Consider the following 17,084-nt stretch of genomic DNA (forward strand, 5'->3'; position numbering starts at 1 on the left):
TGAATCTGAGAGCAAGATGTCTACAAAAATATAATTTTATTTCCTCCTTTCATCTACCAATTTTGTTACTGTAGTTTTAAGATAAATTAAAAATTATAAATAAATACAGGGGTAGCATTTTCTGTGTATTTGATATACACAACTTTGAAAACATTTTTTTTTTTTTTTTTAAATCCTGGCAAATTACATACCAGATGGATTTTTTTAAGGATTTTTCTCCTTTTTCTTGACTTTTACATAGAAATGGAAAAGACAATAGCATGAACTAAAAAAACAACTAATCAATCTAATTGCAGGTTAGACTACTACGGTCCCAGTTCAGTGGGGTACTTAACTTTTATGTTGACTTCAGCATTCAAAGTATTGCCAGTAATGCTAAGTGCCACTAACATAGACTGTTTCAGTGTGCTTAGGGAGCAGTGGTAAGCACTGCGCTGAACTGTGGTCCACAAAGTTTTCAGTTTCCTCTACTGGCATGGCTTCCTATTGAACTTCTGTTTTTCAGATATCCCTGAAGAAAAATATTGTTTAAGAAGTTTCACCTATCTTTAATGACTTCTTGTCGTTGTTTTGTTCTTACATTTTCAGAATTTTCTCCTCTTACTCCAACTTTACCAATTTAATAGTACAAGAACTGGTTAAACTGTGTTGTCCAGCTCTGCACAACATCCTAGCAATGAGGTCAGCTCAAACTGCTGAAGCGACCATCCTGTACTGATGGAAAGGCTTGAAGAAGTAGTGCTGGTTGAGTAATTGCTTCATACCTCCAAGCCAACGTGTCCATCACCCCAAGAGTACAGCCCTTCCTTTAGCTGAAGTTTCTCATAGATTGAATGAGCCGATGCAAACTGACCCATGTCAGCAAAGACCTCACTACCCACTGCAGAGCTTTTTTTGCTAACATGAAGAACCCATAACCTCAAACAGATGGAAGTCCTATCAACATACACAGACTCATGGGTCCAGGAAGTCACTGAGATTCCCAGAAAGGGGACTGGGCTTGATGCTGCACTTCCACGGTGGCCACAGGCAGCAAAGGCCCTTGAAGGTCCAACGGAGAACGGATTCCAGATACCCTTCCACATAGATGGGTTAGCCAAACCCCAGCATAAACCAGCTAAAAATTAGAGTACTGCAACAAGTAGTGCAGGCTGGTCCAGTCTAGCTGTTGCCTATATGACTAAGCTATGATAAAGGGGTTGAAAATGCAAAGCTCCCGCTCCGTTTTATGTACAATCCACAAAGTGTTTGTTAACCTCCCTGCCTCAGCCTTCCCAGTCTGAAATTGAATGAACGTTGACCTAACTCACGAATGTATCAGAGAACAAAAGAATCATATAGCTGTTCCTTCTGAGGTGCTTTAAGAAATGTCAAGACATGAGGCAGTAATGACATCTGGAGAAAAAACACAAACGGGATCAATTTTGCTTTGATCACCTTTCCTGCCCCTGGTTGTTTGTTGAACACCAACTAATACTTCAGATTGCAAAAAGAATTTCCTTCATCTTTGTGGTTTTATTATTGCTATTATTATTAATAAAAACAAAACCAAGCTTCTTTACCCCTCATCCCCCTGCCATCAAATGTTTCTGATGTGGCAATTCTGTTCCCCTTTGCATTTTTCTGTTTTGTTAGATTTGCTGAACCCTCAAGTGCAAGAGATAACATGATGAAATAGAAACTGGCAGAAAGTACATTAAAGTTATTATCACCTGAGGACAAATCCTGGTAAGTGAACCACAAGAAAAAAGACTTCCATCTGGAAATAAGACAAAGAGCATACAGGTAAACCCAGTAATTCCACTACTGTTTTGGCAGCCATTCAAAAATGTGAAAATACAGATGAGGTATGAAAAAAAATTATGTAGAAGTAATGGGGCTCTTCAAAAAGAAGATAGAAAGGGGCAAAGGTGAGAAGGGAAACAAATACTAAATTTCCCGAGTACCAAAACATGTTTTGAAAGAGCATTACATAAAAAGAGCAAAAGGCAACTTTTTGGTTAGACACGACAAGGGCTACCATCAGAAGATACAAGGACACAAGAATTATGAATCTGAAGAGCTTTTAGTTTTTGGCCATTCAGCAAAATATTTCTGCAATTCTGCATTTTCATCCGCTACAAAGAGCTGATTCATTCCTTTCTGTATTCTCTGTATGATTAACATAATGTTTTATTTCTTGGTACATGGACTAGCTTAGCTGATAGACAGCAACCAATGCTTAAAACCAAAACAACTAGGAGTGATAACCTCAATTTTCAGCACAAATTATTTAAAGGGTAATGTATGAGTTCCAAGTTTGTGCTGACTACATAGACTTAAATGCATCTCAGTAAAAACAGAAGATCCACTGAGAATACTGCCATGACAACGCAAAGAAAAAAAAAGAACTACAAAAGGCAGTATTTTTGCAGATTTATGCCCACAGAAGCGATCAGATTGCTACCACTTTTATACTTGCAGTAGCTGAGCATGCTAATAACTGCCCCAGAGGCAAATGCAGCATATCATGACTCCGCTTATCACATATAGTACATCTACATGTGGTACATTACAGAAAAATTATGGTATACTCAAATCAAACTGCAACAAACTGGTATTGCCCCTCCTCATATTTCTGTAGTGTTTCACTTGTTTAAAATTATTAAAGATTTAAATAATAACGATTAAAAATTATAATAATAATCATAGCAACCTATAAGCATTTTTCAAAGTTGTGGAAAATCCTATAGGCCAGTTTTTTCTGAAATGGCCAATGATTAATGTGTTCAGTGGATGCCTCGCTAAGTGAGTGTTTCCAAAAATTAGACTCCTTGAAAGTATGATGATGTGGCACCCTCTTCTCCCATTGCTTTCTAACCTCCTCCCCAATTTTGCGTGACTACGTCTCTAGCCAGTTGTTACTGGTTATTCACCTGCAGACAAGTTCTACCCATAATCAATCCCCTGATACTGTTATTCTGCTCTGAACATGCAATGCTAAAAAGCAGTTCCTGAAAAATTAATCAATGGGCACTGAGAATATACAGTTGTCAGTAACAGAATGAGTGTCATTACTGCAAAAGTTTTCATGCATTTCATATACAAAGGCATACATATTAGCAGGATGAATAGCCAGAAAAATATTAGTAAGCTGCAGTGGAGCCTGGATTTCATTCACACATTTTATGGATTCTCATGTTAAACAGTTTGGTTTCACTTTCATGTACGTGTTTTTTTTCTGTGTGTTAAGAAGAAAACAGAGGAATGTACCGTAATGTCTCCAAGTCTGAAACCAGGAGCTGTGTGCTAAGTTCTAGTAAGTCAGAGATGTCCATGTCTAATGAGGAAAACTGATGTTGATGAAACTTCTTAGATGTCTTATTTTTAAATAACCCCATATCCTAGGAATTAAAAAAAAAAAAAAAAAAAAAAATCCTTGCTTTGCCCATCATTAGAAAACGTGACCTGAACATCTGCCCTGCTTTGTTTTGTGCACAGCTGCATAAAACATTATCATTTACCTATAAATGTATTAAAACATTACAGGTATTAAAACATGAACCCCCATTTGAGCAACCTGGTCTAGCGGAAGGTCTCCCTGCCCATGGCAGGGGGGTTGGAACTAGATGATCTTTAAGGTCCTTTCCAGCTGAAACCATTCTATGATTCTATCAATGTATAAAGGTCTTGTACACTATTAAGTGTGCATATTCAGTGTTAGCCTTTTTCCTTTTTTACACATACAATTAAAAAATGGGAAAGAATTCATGTCATAGGAGTGAGATATTTTACGGTAGAAATACCAGCTAGCTAAGAAAATTGCTGTACCAGAGCCACAGCCATATTCATGGAAGATGTGTATTTCAGTACTACACAGTGTAAGTTTTAATAACTGCGGTTGGTTGGTTGGGGGTTTTTTTGTTTTGTTTTTTAAACTGTGTCTTACCACTTTTGCATAAAAAAGTTGTGTTTGAGATGTAAACTGTTGGAAAATAAAACAATAGAAGTGTGTCTTTTCTACAGGCTTAACACACTTGCCTCTAAATTTGTGCTTGAGCAAGCCAGTGGTGTACAAAGGCCAAAGACTATTCAGAACACAGTAGCAAATGTGACAGCGTCAGCCCCAGAGAGAATGTGAGACCAGGGCTCTGGGGTTTTTTTTTACTGCCTTCTTATTGAATACCTAGATAAGAATTTATGGTTCTTCTTGCAAAATGTCATTTGCCTGTTCAAGTCTGCCTGCCTGACTGCAGTCTCATAGAGCTAAAGTCAATTGCAACAACTGACCTGTGACAAGCGACTTCTGTACTCATTACTGCAAGACGGACAGATTTCAAGAGAACCCAGATGTGTCTGCTGAACAGAAACTGAGAATAGAAATGGAAAGGGAACAAGGTGTCCCCAAAACTGTCCGTTTCCTAAGTGAAACGTTCTTTTTTCTGAGTTCTTGGAGGTAGCAAAGAGCTCGATACAAGTTTCTGCACTTAGCACAGGGAGGCCCCCAAGCGTTATTCTGTTGTCAAAACCAAAATGCACACATCAGATCGCACATTAAGCGTGGCTACCCTTGAAAGAGGCTACCCTTGAAAGAGGCAGCTGCGCGCTATCTTCTGGGACACTTCCCTTGTCACGTGCTTCTGCTCTCAGCCTTGTGCTGGCACTAGATGCTGTGCTAGTGGACATCAAGCTGGGCCGTGAAATAGGTCTCTCCAACACCTTTTTTTTTTTTTTTTTTTCCCTTCTGGTTTAACTTTCTGGCATATCAGTTCTCTGAGCTCAGTGCTCAATCGTACAAAGCAGCACAGTGAAGGAAGCAAAGTGTAGGGCCAGGACCCCACTCCTCTGACAGCCACTCTTAAGTGGAGCACAGCTACATTTCTCTGTCACAAAGCTGTCAAAAGCACGTATTTCACAATGTAGACCCTACAGAATGAAGAAAAGTGAAAACAGAGCTTAGACCTTACTCACATTTTCAATAAATATTTAATGTGCTCAGCTATCAGGTGAGTGATAACTCCAACATAAAAACTTAGACAAACCAGCACACGGATAAATAGCAAGTTTCTGTGATCGTGAATGCAACAAATACCAGTTCAGTACAGAGGAAGTGTTTATCAGAATTTAAAAGAAAAACACATGTAAACAGGCAGTCTTAAAAGCCTCTGTTTAACTGTTTTCATATCTGAGTGCAGCATAGCTGTTCTATAATGTCAGTAACTGGAAGCCTATGGCATTACTCCATTCTGCTCTCATTTGAAATGCATAATGAAAATCACTTGTCTGATGTTCTGTTTGACCAATTATATGAGCAATTTCAGCTGCTGAAGTAACCTGCTTCCCCTTGTACAAATACTTAATCAGAAAGGTAAAACTCCATATTAAAAGTACAATATATCTAAAACAAAACCAGATGTTATTTTGCTAAATTGGATTTTGTAGTGCATTCATAGCTGGCTCCTGTGACTTAAAAGAAAGCTTATACTGCAATTGGAATTTATGAAAGGATTATTTTGTTTGTTTTTCTGATGTTCATTTCAGATATTACAGAACCTGTATTTTGAATACCTAAAGAAGTCCTTTTTGATCCCTGTATTTCTAACTCTCAGAACAATGGGAGTTTTTGAAATTAGGTGACCATTGAGCCAATTCATCTGATTAACTGCAGTAATTTATAAAAAAACCCCCACAAACTTATACAAAAAGGTAAATGAATATATGTTATTTAATTTATAAACTCTATTGTAACAACCTATGGCTTATTTCAAAACAAACACAGTTCTTAAAAGCAAAGTGATTTAATCCACAATTCTTCTTTGGCTTTTTTGGCTTTATTTTTATTATCCTTTATCCAAAAGCCACATGCAGACACAAGGAAACAGAGAGCTAAATTGGCAGACTCTGTAAATCCTGTCATTACTACAACCAGAAACTCCCTCTAGGGTTTTTTTTTTTAGGGAACTCTTGATGTTTTCACAGTTGATTCAAATATCCCAGAGCAGTAGAGATAACCATTTCCAAAACAGAAATCAATTTTCAGGTTGTGTCTTCAAGTCATGCTGAAATAGCTGAGACAAATTCTGTCTCAATCTTAGCCATTGCTCAGCATCCAGCTATAAGCTGTCATGCATCATCCTTCACTTATTTTGTTTTGATTAGACCAAAACCATCTTGTTGAGTTGCCATAAAGGTGTTGCATCTTTGAATGCCTAATTTAAAGTAGTGGAACATTAGACAGAAAGCACAACCAGGGTTATCAAGTCTTATCACCTTAAGCAAGCCATAAGGCAAGTCTTTTTTTTTTTTTCCCCTTTAGTCCAGAGAGCATCCAGTCTATCAGTCCTGTTAACATGCCACAAAACAGTTCCAGCAGCCTATAACCTCATGAGTCAGTGTAAGAGGCAGGAAGACTCAAATGCTATTGTGCATCGCGTGCCATCAGAGTAATACAGGAGATATCAAAGACTTTCCTGTGTTGTATGTTCCTGTGAGGAGCTTGTTAGGTGACAATGTCTGGATATTCCTAGGAGTGGATTACATGCCAGACTATAGAAAAAGTGGAGGGGGAAAAAAAAAAAGGGGGGTGGGTGGGTTGAATCCCTTTGGGCTCTGCCAGTCTGGTCCTAAGAAAATGCCTTTTTGTTCTCTGATATGATGAGCAGTTTATCCATGGGTGCATACACATGTCAAGTATTAGAAAAATTTATCAATAGCAGGAGGCCTATCAGAGCACTTGTGCAGTTTTGGCCAATTACCAATGCTACAAACAATCCCCTTCCAAATTCTACAATTCCCTTCCCATGTCTCCGTTCATTCCCCCTGAAAATCCCAGAAGCCAAATTATATGTCAAGGGGAGAAAATGTTCTTGGCTTCTTGAGGCATCTAGGAGGAGAATCTTGGCTTCCTGAGGCATCTAGGAGGAGAAACTTTGAAACATGGGATTAATTAAATACAAATCTAAATATGGTGCAACAAATCATGCAAATTAAGCATTAACATATTTATGACTTAACAATCAGCAGGAGCCAAAATGTGTGTAGATAAACTCTAAATCATTACAATCATTGGTTAGTACAGTACATAGCACATATTTATCCTTTTCAGTATTTAAATGAAAATATATAGAACATCTTGCACACAAATACTTTCATGTTCTGTGTGACCATGCCTATTTCTTAACTGTCTTTGCTGCCACTTAGAATTATGTATTATCAAAAAGATTAACACTGATGAAAGACCTGATACATAAATAGAAGGAGACAGAATATATACAACAAAAGAAAAGAATATCCACTTTTCTTTTACTCCCAGTGGCCTTTGCAAAGCAATGCTACATTATCAATCTAGGCAGAAGTGGCTGAATGACCCCTTGAGACACAGGGGAAAGTCTGGAATGAATGACACATCCCTAGATTCCTGAGTCTGCAGAGCACAAAGCCTCATGACTAGTGCTGGGGTTTTCTTTTTCCCTTTTCTTTTTTTTTTTTTTTTTAACCTGTTATGTTATAGAGAAAGCCCAAATGTGTCTCAGCATGTTTAGTTTCTGGTCTTTTCATGACATACCATGTCCATTTTTCAAATTGGAATCACGTGAACAGCCATTACACTAAGGAAACCATATTTCCAAACAAACATTATGCAACATTCATGTTACCTCTGACCAGGAACGTTCCCTACATCACTAACGAGATTGCTGACCTCAACGCAGGGGACTCAAAGGCTAATCTTTGACCTCCTTTTTATGCCAAACATAACCTAAATATTTTGAATGCAGTATTAACAATGCTTTCCTGGTTTTGGTAGAAGAAATAGGTTAAACATGAATGTAAAAGCATAATGTTTTCTAAAGCAGCTGTCCTAGGAGAATGTCAGATATGAATGTCACCCAGAATGCTGTAGACTTCTCAAAGTCCTCTCTCAGTCAGTGGGACTGGACACAGGAATGGTCAGAACAGCATTACTCACCTTGCAAAAAGAACACACTAACAGCTTTTGTATTTCTGCTTTGAAACATTGTCAGCAACCTGTGCAGCTGTCACTTAAAAGATGTACAAATGAGTTTACTTCTATAAATGCAGCACAATGATCCACCCAAGGCAAGGTGCTGAATTAAGATACGTCTTCCTAAAACTCAGGAGCTGTTGCCTAAATCCACTGATAAGAACATACCAGCCTGAGAATGGGATATGGACTTGTTTCTTCATTAAAAATTGCCCAGCTACTCCTCTCTGTTTTATCCTTCTTAACAGTGTAAGAGTTACATCAAATCTTTAACTCTTGACTTAAAACATCTAGCTCTCAATAGCTATGAAGATTAACAAAAAAAGAAGTTTAAAAGCCAAATAAACAGCATTATTTGACTCTCCTTTAACTGTTATTTTACTGGCACTTGAACATACTAAATTAGAGAGAAAAGATCTCCCTTAGCTAACTAAAACAGCTCTGTGTACCTCCATTGGCGGGAGTGACTTGACAGAAGGATGCCCAGTTGCATGCAGGAATATGTGAACTTGAAAGGAGTACTCTAAGCTTTCAAAAACACAACCGATGACAAATCATTTATTTATATCGTTAGGAGAGCCAATATCTCTTGGAATAGACCTTCTGCTTTAGTACTGTAGCAGGGTGCCTTGAAGCTAGCTCTCGCCTCATCTCACCATGCAAAGAGCTCTCAAATGGTATACTGAAATTTCAGCACTAGTGCCAAGGGCCTTGAAAGACAAAAGACCATTCTCAGCTGATACTTCAGAATTTGGCTACTCACTGCCTTTTTTAAGTCATGCCACATCTATAAACTAGGGCTTAGCTCACAAGACTCTCTACCAGGTAACAAAACAGCTCAGGGATTCTTTTTAAAGACACTGACTGCATTGCTGGAAAAAAAAACAACCAACCAAAAAAGTCATCAAAGCTGACATCGACAGTAAACTATTTAAAAATATGTGAAAATTTACACTTCTATGTAAGTTTTCAAAGCAAAACACATGTATGCGTTTTTGCAGATGACACGTCAAGGGTACTATCTGATATGAGATGTTTTTCCTTGAGAACATTTCAAAATAGAAGGGCCAAAAATATGATAGCAAATAGAGTTAGCTGAATTAAAGTGGAGTCCAATACTGTCTTCTGAACTGGGAAACAGCCAAAGATGGGAAGCCACTTGTACCTCTTCCTTCCCCTTTAACAGAACAACATTGAGCTGTAGGAATCTAAAAACTTGCAGTAACACACGTATTGAAAAGGTGTTTAGAGGAGGCCCTCTTTCATATAGACTGCACAAAGTAAAATTTATACCTTGGACTTCTTAAAACAAGCACAACAGCTCAATCTCTGCAATTTGGTCTTCAACCTATAATCAAGGTAATACAGACTCCTAGCCCTCCGTCCCTTCTGCACAAAGAATAGCTGTTCATTGCACGCCTTCAGCTACACCTGTTACCATACATTTCTAATCTGATTAATCAGTAAATTATATGTGCCAGCAGTCTATATGTGCCAACAGGGAAAGCACATCCAAGGTCACAAACTACATCAAATGTTAGAATGACCCATGGAAAACGTCAGGTCACCTCCTTACCTCTGCCCCCCCACCCCCCCAAATTTTGCTCAGATCTCTCACAGTTAGCATGACTCTGACCGTAGATAAGAAAACACTGAATGAATCACACAAATTGTATGACTATGACACTAACAGCGATAGAGATAGCTGGTGCACTGCAGAGAAGCAAGAAATATTTCCAGGCAACAGGGACATATAAAACATGCCTATTAACTTAGTTTTATCCCTTTATTTTTCCTTCTTTTTTTTTTCTTTTTTCTTCTAAATAAAGGAAACAGAATTGTAAATGAATTTGTCAAAAAGAACTGGAAGTAAAAAACAGATTAGGTCTTGGAATCAAATTTCCACCTAAACTTGATTTCAACTCACTTTCAAAATTAAGGGGGTTTTTTTGTAATTCCAAATGAATTTCTGTTTGGATAGAGAGAGCATTTTTCTACCCACAACTCAACATGAAACTACAAGCAAACTCAAACGTGCAAGCTGGAAAAGCACAATTTCTAAGACAGTTAAAATATTAATAATACCAGAGTGCCATTCTTTTCTCTGACACACTAAAGAAGGAGGAACTGGTAAAGAAAATGGAGCCATGTCCTCAGCAATAAAAATCAACATTTTTATCAGGATCAGGATGACAAAGTGTACATTAGTAACAGCTGTCTAGTACGTACTCTAGGAATTAAGGACCTGTGCATTAAATTTGCTACTACAATACTAATCAAGCAGCACTTTTTCCAAGGTCTTATGTCTTTCCTATGCTTGAAGAAGACAGTCTTTCCCAAAAATGTCAAGCAGAAGAAAAATCTGCTCAGAACTTTAAGAAAAAAAAACCCTCCACCTTTGAAGCTGTCACTAGCTTATTTATTATCACATTTCCACATAAGATGGAAATTTAAAATAAATTTTCCTTTTTTTAGGCCAGCACTTATAACCATTCCACTACTGCTCCTTGTTTTGGCAAGAAAGGTGACAATTTTCCTAGTCAACATAGCCCTTAAAAAACATCACTGACTTCAACTTGTATCCTCAAAATAAGGGCAATTATTAAGGACAGCTCTATAATGTTTTCCTATATTGCATCCATGCAATATAATTGACAAAATGATTGTCTAAGTGTATGTACATACAATATACATACACACACTCTTTCCTTTCTTCCCATAGCTTGCACAATGCTAACTTTGCACAGAGAAAAAATGATAGATTATTATTTGAAACAGACTATCTCACAAATCTACGACACAAAAACCACCAAGTATTTGCCAAAGTACATTGGTCCATCCCTCGGCACAGAACATCAGTTTGATTGATGGTAGATTGATTCATTATAGGCAGAACCCAAGAAAGGAACTTTCCTAAACAGAATAAGGTAGCTGGCATTAAGAACGTGCAGTAAAGAAAGTTTACAGTGCAGAGTTCAAAATTGAATGCAAGAAAGTACATACACCTGAACAATTTTACATTATCTCAACACGAGTGGATGTAATTACAAAGGCATTGAAAATACTGAAGTAACTTGACAATCATCTATAACTCAGATACTGAAGTAATCTTAGAAATGGCCTTTAATTTTTTTAAATTTTATTTTTTTTTTAAATCGCTCCATCATTTGCTTTTTATAAATTCTACACCTTTGAAAACCAAGGAACTCTTTCCTTCACAGTATCTTTTTCCTTCAAGATTTTTCCAAAACAAAAATCCTCAGAGCCTAAGAAAATGTGTAAACGTGTTTTATAATTAAAATTAGAACAAAGTCTAGTTCTATGTTTTATATATTATTTTAGCATTGGCTTTATTCCAGCACAAATAGTCTTATGTGCTTTGTATATGACAGAAAATGTATAACTTACACTGTAGTCACATGCAACATTTTGGGCACTCCAAAATATATCAGAAAGCTTAGTTTTTCCACTTGATAATAAATTTGAGGCAAAAAATGAAGCTTTTCATATACAGCAATCACTTTCAGTCAACAGAGCATCACTTTTTTAGACCATAAGACAAGATAAAGTACAGCTACACTATCTGACAATCCTTTGCCTTATTGCTTTTCTGTTCAGTGAAAATATATTAAAACCATTTCCATCAAAGAATTGATTTAATCTCTAGAGAGTGTGCACATGTTCAGTGTGGGCTAAGGCTAGTTAAACTCCAGCGTATACTATTTCAGTAAGTAAACATGTATCTCAAAAACCTATTTCAACATTAAAATCTGCTTTTTTAGTGTGAAATTATGGCAAAAGGATTTGATGTTGACATAATACAAAGCTTTCGAATGATCTTAAAGTTTTCTAAGGGAGAAATAAAAACATGCATCGGTATAGGAAGGGTTAATGCTTTTTAATATTAACCATCATATGAGTGTCACTGTGATTTCTATTTCACAGTGCTGGGTTATCTGGTGTGTAATCATTCTCAGCCTAATTGCTTGCAGGTATCTGTACACATCCTAGACCCTGGTTGATTTATATTTTAAAATACACTGCCTTGCCATTAAATAAAGATCTATAGATTTGTAAAAGCTAAAGACCTATTTCATATTTATTAAAGATTTCAATTATGTTTGAAGCTGAAAAGAGGAAAAACAGGTCTCACTTTCTCTTATTAATAAATCTAAAACACCCCCTCCATGTTCTCTATTTAAAATAGCCTTATTAACTTCATGCAATATTTGAAAACAAACTGTTTACAGAAGCAGGCGAAATCCATTACGGGGGGGAGGTGGGGGGGGATAAACACATCCTTTCTTTACACAACATGATGGAATACAAAGTCTGTAGAACCTGGAGGTAGAAACCAAAGCATTTTACCAAGAAAACCCTTCCAAGAGGACCCCGCAATTTCCACAGGCCACAGAGAAATCAATATTCAAACAACAGACATTACCGACCGACAGCTCGCCCTTGCACATCATTTTTCCAGAAGACACCGCTAAACACAAATCAAGACACAGCACGAAAAGTTGCCGACACCGCCAAACCTCACTTTCTTTCCCTGGAGCATCCTCTAAGTCGCTCGAAGAGTGAAGAATTGGCTCACCTGCACCGGGGGGGAATAGCCGTGGGCACAGGCGCACTCTGACCACCACTCCCCGGGGCCGCCCTGCGGCTTGGCTGGGGATTTTGGGGGGGTCTTTCGCACGCCGTCCCACGAAGGGACAAACTTGCTCCTGCTCTGGCTGGCACCCCCAGGTCCCCAGGAGGGAAGCGCCCGAGAGCTATACTGGAGCCCCGGAGGATGCTGGTGCCAAGGACAAGCGCAGTGGGCATCCCTCGCTACGGGGGGCACGCTCCTGCCGGCATCCGACCCCTCGGACCCCCGGGCGCAGCTGTGCTGCTTGGCAAGGGGTGCGTGCATGGCACACCCAAGGCTTCCTTTGGCCAGTTTGCAGGAAAGCGCTTCTCCTCCCAGACGTGAGGTCCTTCGCCGGGGCCTCTCCAGCCCCCTTGGCAGGAGCTAGCGGCGGGGCATGGCGGGAGCGGGGCGCAGCAGGAGCTGCTGGCCAGCAGCTCGCTGTCAATACCGGACTCCACTCGCGCAGCGACTTGACAGCATCCCCGCTGCAGGCAGAAGCAATCAATGCTCTACGTGGCTGGGACGCCCGCCTGCATCCCTTTCTGGATGACAAACCACGGGAGAAAGGGAAAAAAAAAAAAAAAAAAAAAGGCAAACCCCAAAGAGAAAAAAAACCCACTCTTGCAATTTTCAGGAAGATTTAGTCTTTTTCTAGCTGACCCTGACACAACTTGCAGGCACCCTGCTGAAGCAGATTTGTATCTACAAGCTTTAGAGGCAAAGCGCTTTCTTGTGGAAATAGCATCTAGACAAACTACTGAAAAAGATACCCCTTTGCCAGTGATCAAAACAGACGCAGGAGTCGTTTTTTCCCCTGCATGCCTGAAAAGACCTTGTCAACAAAATTGCAGCAGAAGATGCAAATTACAAGTTCAGGAAGAATGTTATCTGCCCTAAATGCTAAACTATAGCATAAACTTTAGTCTGTACTAATGTACATAAACGTAGCGGAAAGAGAGCAAGCGGCTGAATTTAAAAATAAAGCCACCCAGAAAAGATCTATGCAACAAATTAACAGATCTCCAGCAGCTTATATATGTAAATGTGAATATATTTATTTGTGCATCAGGTCTTCAAGATTATGATGGATGTATCATTTTCTCCTCTTTTTTTCCACCCCTTACAAATTCTTTGGTGCTTGCCAATAACCTTCTGTACAGGGTTTTCTCTAAACCCCCCCCCCTTGAGTTTTTCTTACTAAGAAATCCCTTTTCCTTAAGTTTTCCTGCAATCTTTATTTGCAAGTAGTTTCTTTTCTTTCTTCTCATGGAAGTGACGGGGCTGTAAAGTGTATGAAATCTGGGCTGATTGTTTCAAGCATCTGGAGAGGTTCAGAGATAGGCTCCAGTCTCAGGTGAGAAAGTTAGCCCCTTAAGACTCAGTGGATCTTGAAATCCTATAAACCTACATTTTTTGGTCACTTTCTTTTAACCCAACCATGTTTCAGGTACTTTTAACCATAGAAAATAAACAATTGGTTTTTAACAACAAAGACAGGACTGTGTGACAGAATCCTTTTATGTCCATTAGTGTTCAACTAGGATTTAAGTACACAAAACCTAAACAGAATTCATAAGTGATATACATAATTTTACCATTCCAAAGACTAAAGCAAATTTACTTTTAAAGATTTTAAAGACAGAGACAACTATGACTATCTACAAATATACTTTCAAATGAGATAAATGAATTTTTACAAATGCTTTGGTGCAATGATTCTTGATTCAATTATTTAATACCGCCTACATGACTAACCTAAAATTCCTCAAAGCTTAGACATTGCTAAAATACTTAACCATACAACCTGGCAGTAATTCTTAATGAAAAATTGTGGCAATGCTCTAACAGTGGAGAAAATATTTTGACAACATTGTAATTCAAATTGTTGCATATGAAACTAACATCAGTTTTAACTGTATTTTCATTCAGGGTGCTTGTCCCAACCCAAACTATACTACAATCATGTTATGATGCAAGGTTTATTCACAACTTTGCTGAAAAGCCAAAATCATACACCTGGCTGTGTCCTCTCACACAACAAGTGCCCAACTGTGAGAACTCTCATAGCTTTGCGTACAGTTAAGGTCACTTCGTGTTTGAAAACCAAATATTTTAATGCACTTCTGAATTGCAGGTGTAGATATGGAAGCAGCTCTTAAAACCTGAGCTAAGGCAGTCTACAAGGTAATCATTGCTACATATAAAGTAAATGTAAAGATACATAGGACTGAATCTGTGTTTCTGCAATTTTACTCAAGCATAAGGAGTGAAGGTGTGCAAGCTGTCCAGAAAGTGGCTTTCCTCTAGTGCTCAAGGGTAACTCAACCCTGAGCACCTAAAAGCTTGCCTACCAGGAGATAATCAAACTCATGACTGCATCATTTCCAACAGTCATGGAAAGAAGAAATATGTAAGAAATACATATATTACCATTAATTGATGCTAAAAATCACATATAAAATAACATATTTATTTATATACTGTATATATTTAAAGACAAAACACTGACAAGGCCAAATTCAGATTTCACTTTCATCACCATAGACCTGTATTAGCAGTGTCCATCAGCTTAAGACCATCAGCTTTTTTGTCATGTAGCAAGCTACGCAGATCACTCCAGAATATACTGATGCTATTGGAACTTTCTCAAATGCCAGTCAGAATCTAAAAAACCCATTTTAAATATGTCTTTCAAAGCTATTTGGAGAAATCTGGATACTTGCAGAAGTAAAAAAAAAACGTTCATATATAAATTTTAAAAAGGCTACTCAAAAAAAGATATTAAAAAACAAACAAACAAAAAAAACCCAACGCAAGCAATGGCTACAACATGGTTGGGGAGTAGAAAGAATCTACGCATTCTGTGACCAGACACACATCTACACTAATAATATTGGGTAAAGCCACCTGTACCAGAGCACTAAAATGTCTCTCACAAACCCCCATAGTCCTGTATTTTAAAGCAGGAGGTGACCTTTTAGCAACCTTACTACACCCCACCAGAACAATGCAGAACTGCAAAGGCATCCTCTTGACTGTAATGTTTATTCATACACTGTTAAAACACTATATTTGAAATAGCCTCTTATCAGAATGTGGAAAAAGTTTTTTTCAAAAGAATTTGACACCACTGAACTTACCCTGAACCTACCTGACACTTCTAGGCTATTTCAAAATCCATAAATAAAAAAAAAAATCCTATTAATAAATGATTTAACTGTCCACTTTAAAAAAAAAAAGTTTGTCACTGCCTGTGTGAGACAAAAACACTTGAATATGGGTTGTATATGTGCAACTAATTGCTAGACAACACGGTAAGATGGATTCAAAAGATAATGCAATTTCATCAGCTGTAATTGAACCATTGTATTAGACAGGATGGCATGCGCTTCTGGATGAACTTGGATTAACACATGGCTCAAATCCACATGCCCAGCTATCATCCTAATTTGATAATAACTGGTGCACAAAGCAAAACTGAATATTGTACAGTACACTATGTGAACTGTGTTTAACCCAATACTGTTGTGGAAAAATCTCACTAATTTTCTTTTTAAAATATTAAGTAGGCATGACAAAATGGAGCAAATAGATTTAGCTGATATTCTACCAGCACAAATAACTGTAACTGGATTACAGTAATGTTGGACATACACTAAAAATAAACGCTGAGAAGAGTTTGCTTCAGGCAAAAATGTGCATATGGGAAACAAAAAGTGCATATGGGAAACAAAAATTATTAATAGAGTTCTGAAAGGGAAGCTAGAAGCATGGGCGAAGATGATTTAGATGTAGTAACAGATTTTTCCCTCCAACCAAGAATGCAATGTTACGCAACCATGAAAAATACAGGATGAAAGTAATAAACGTGGAGTGGACCAGCTTATTTAGTGGTCCTAATATTTCTACAAATATTTTTCTAGAAAGAAAAATAAGGAGAACAATGATTAATATGATAGCAAGGCTACTGAAATAAGTCAAATGCAATTTCTTTGTAACTATATTTTTGTTTGTTTGGTTGGTGAAAAGCAATTATGCTTGTATAGAAATAATAGTCTTAGTGGTGACATAGCCTAGAAGGGATGGTTGTGATTAGTCCAAGGTTAGGCCAGGAGCCAAATGATATGACACAATTCATTGCTATCACAGGGTACCTAGGAAATTTTGGGCAAATCACTTGACTTCCATGACTATCCTATATGTAAAATGAAAAAAACCCGCTTCATTTAATGAAACCAGGACATAAATGGTGGGCAAGGACACATCTGAAATAAAACAGCTCAGCTTCTATTTCAGGCCTGACTGCTCCTCCCTTCCTCCGGGTGTGCAAGACAAGAGAGGCATGCAGGACTACAACACCAAAAATAAAACAGTGAAAGAGGAAAAATATGATAAAAAGTGGTTATTTAAAAATTTCACCATTAAGGAAATGTCATTGGTAATCTGTCAATGGTCTTTAATATTTTGTTT

The 17,084-nt window shown here is 37.9% G+C and overlaps 1 protein-coding gene across 33 annotated transcripts in view; it reads right to left on the bottom strand.

The window, feature by feature from the left end:
• DLG2 (discs large MAGUK scaffold protein 2) overlaps window positions 1-17,084 on the bottom strand; it is a 1,018,165-nt gene that overhangs the window by 437,009 nt on the left and 564,072 nt on the right. Inside the window, exon 1 of one of the 33 annotated variants that reach the window (XM_069808480.1) lies at window positions 12,579-13,146. The exons of 28 other annotated variants lie outside the window; for them this stretch is intronic. In XM_069808480.1, coding sequence (XP_069664581.1) covers window positions 12,579-12,896 — 318 coding nt within the window. In that variant the 5' untranslated portion in view covers window positions 12,897-13,146. Of the gene's footprint in view, window positions 1-12,578; window positions 13,147-17,084 lie in introns of those variants that run through there. 4 more of the 33 variants (XM_069808483.1, XM_069808488.1, XM_069808491.1 and 1 more) reach the window with 4 other exon arrangements.

The sequence above is a fragment of the Haliaeetus albicilla genome, chromosome 20, assembly GCF_947461875.1.
Source record: "Haliaeetus albicilla chromosome 20, bHalAlb1.1, whole genome shotgun sequence".
Classification (NCBI taxonomy): Eukaryota; Metazoa; Chordata; class Aves; order Accipitriformes; family Accipitridae; genus Haliaeetus; species Haliaeetus albicilla.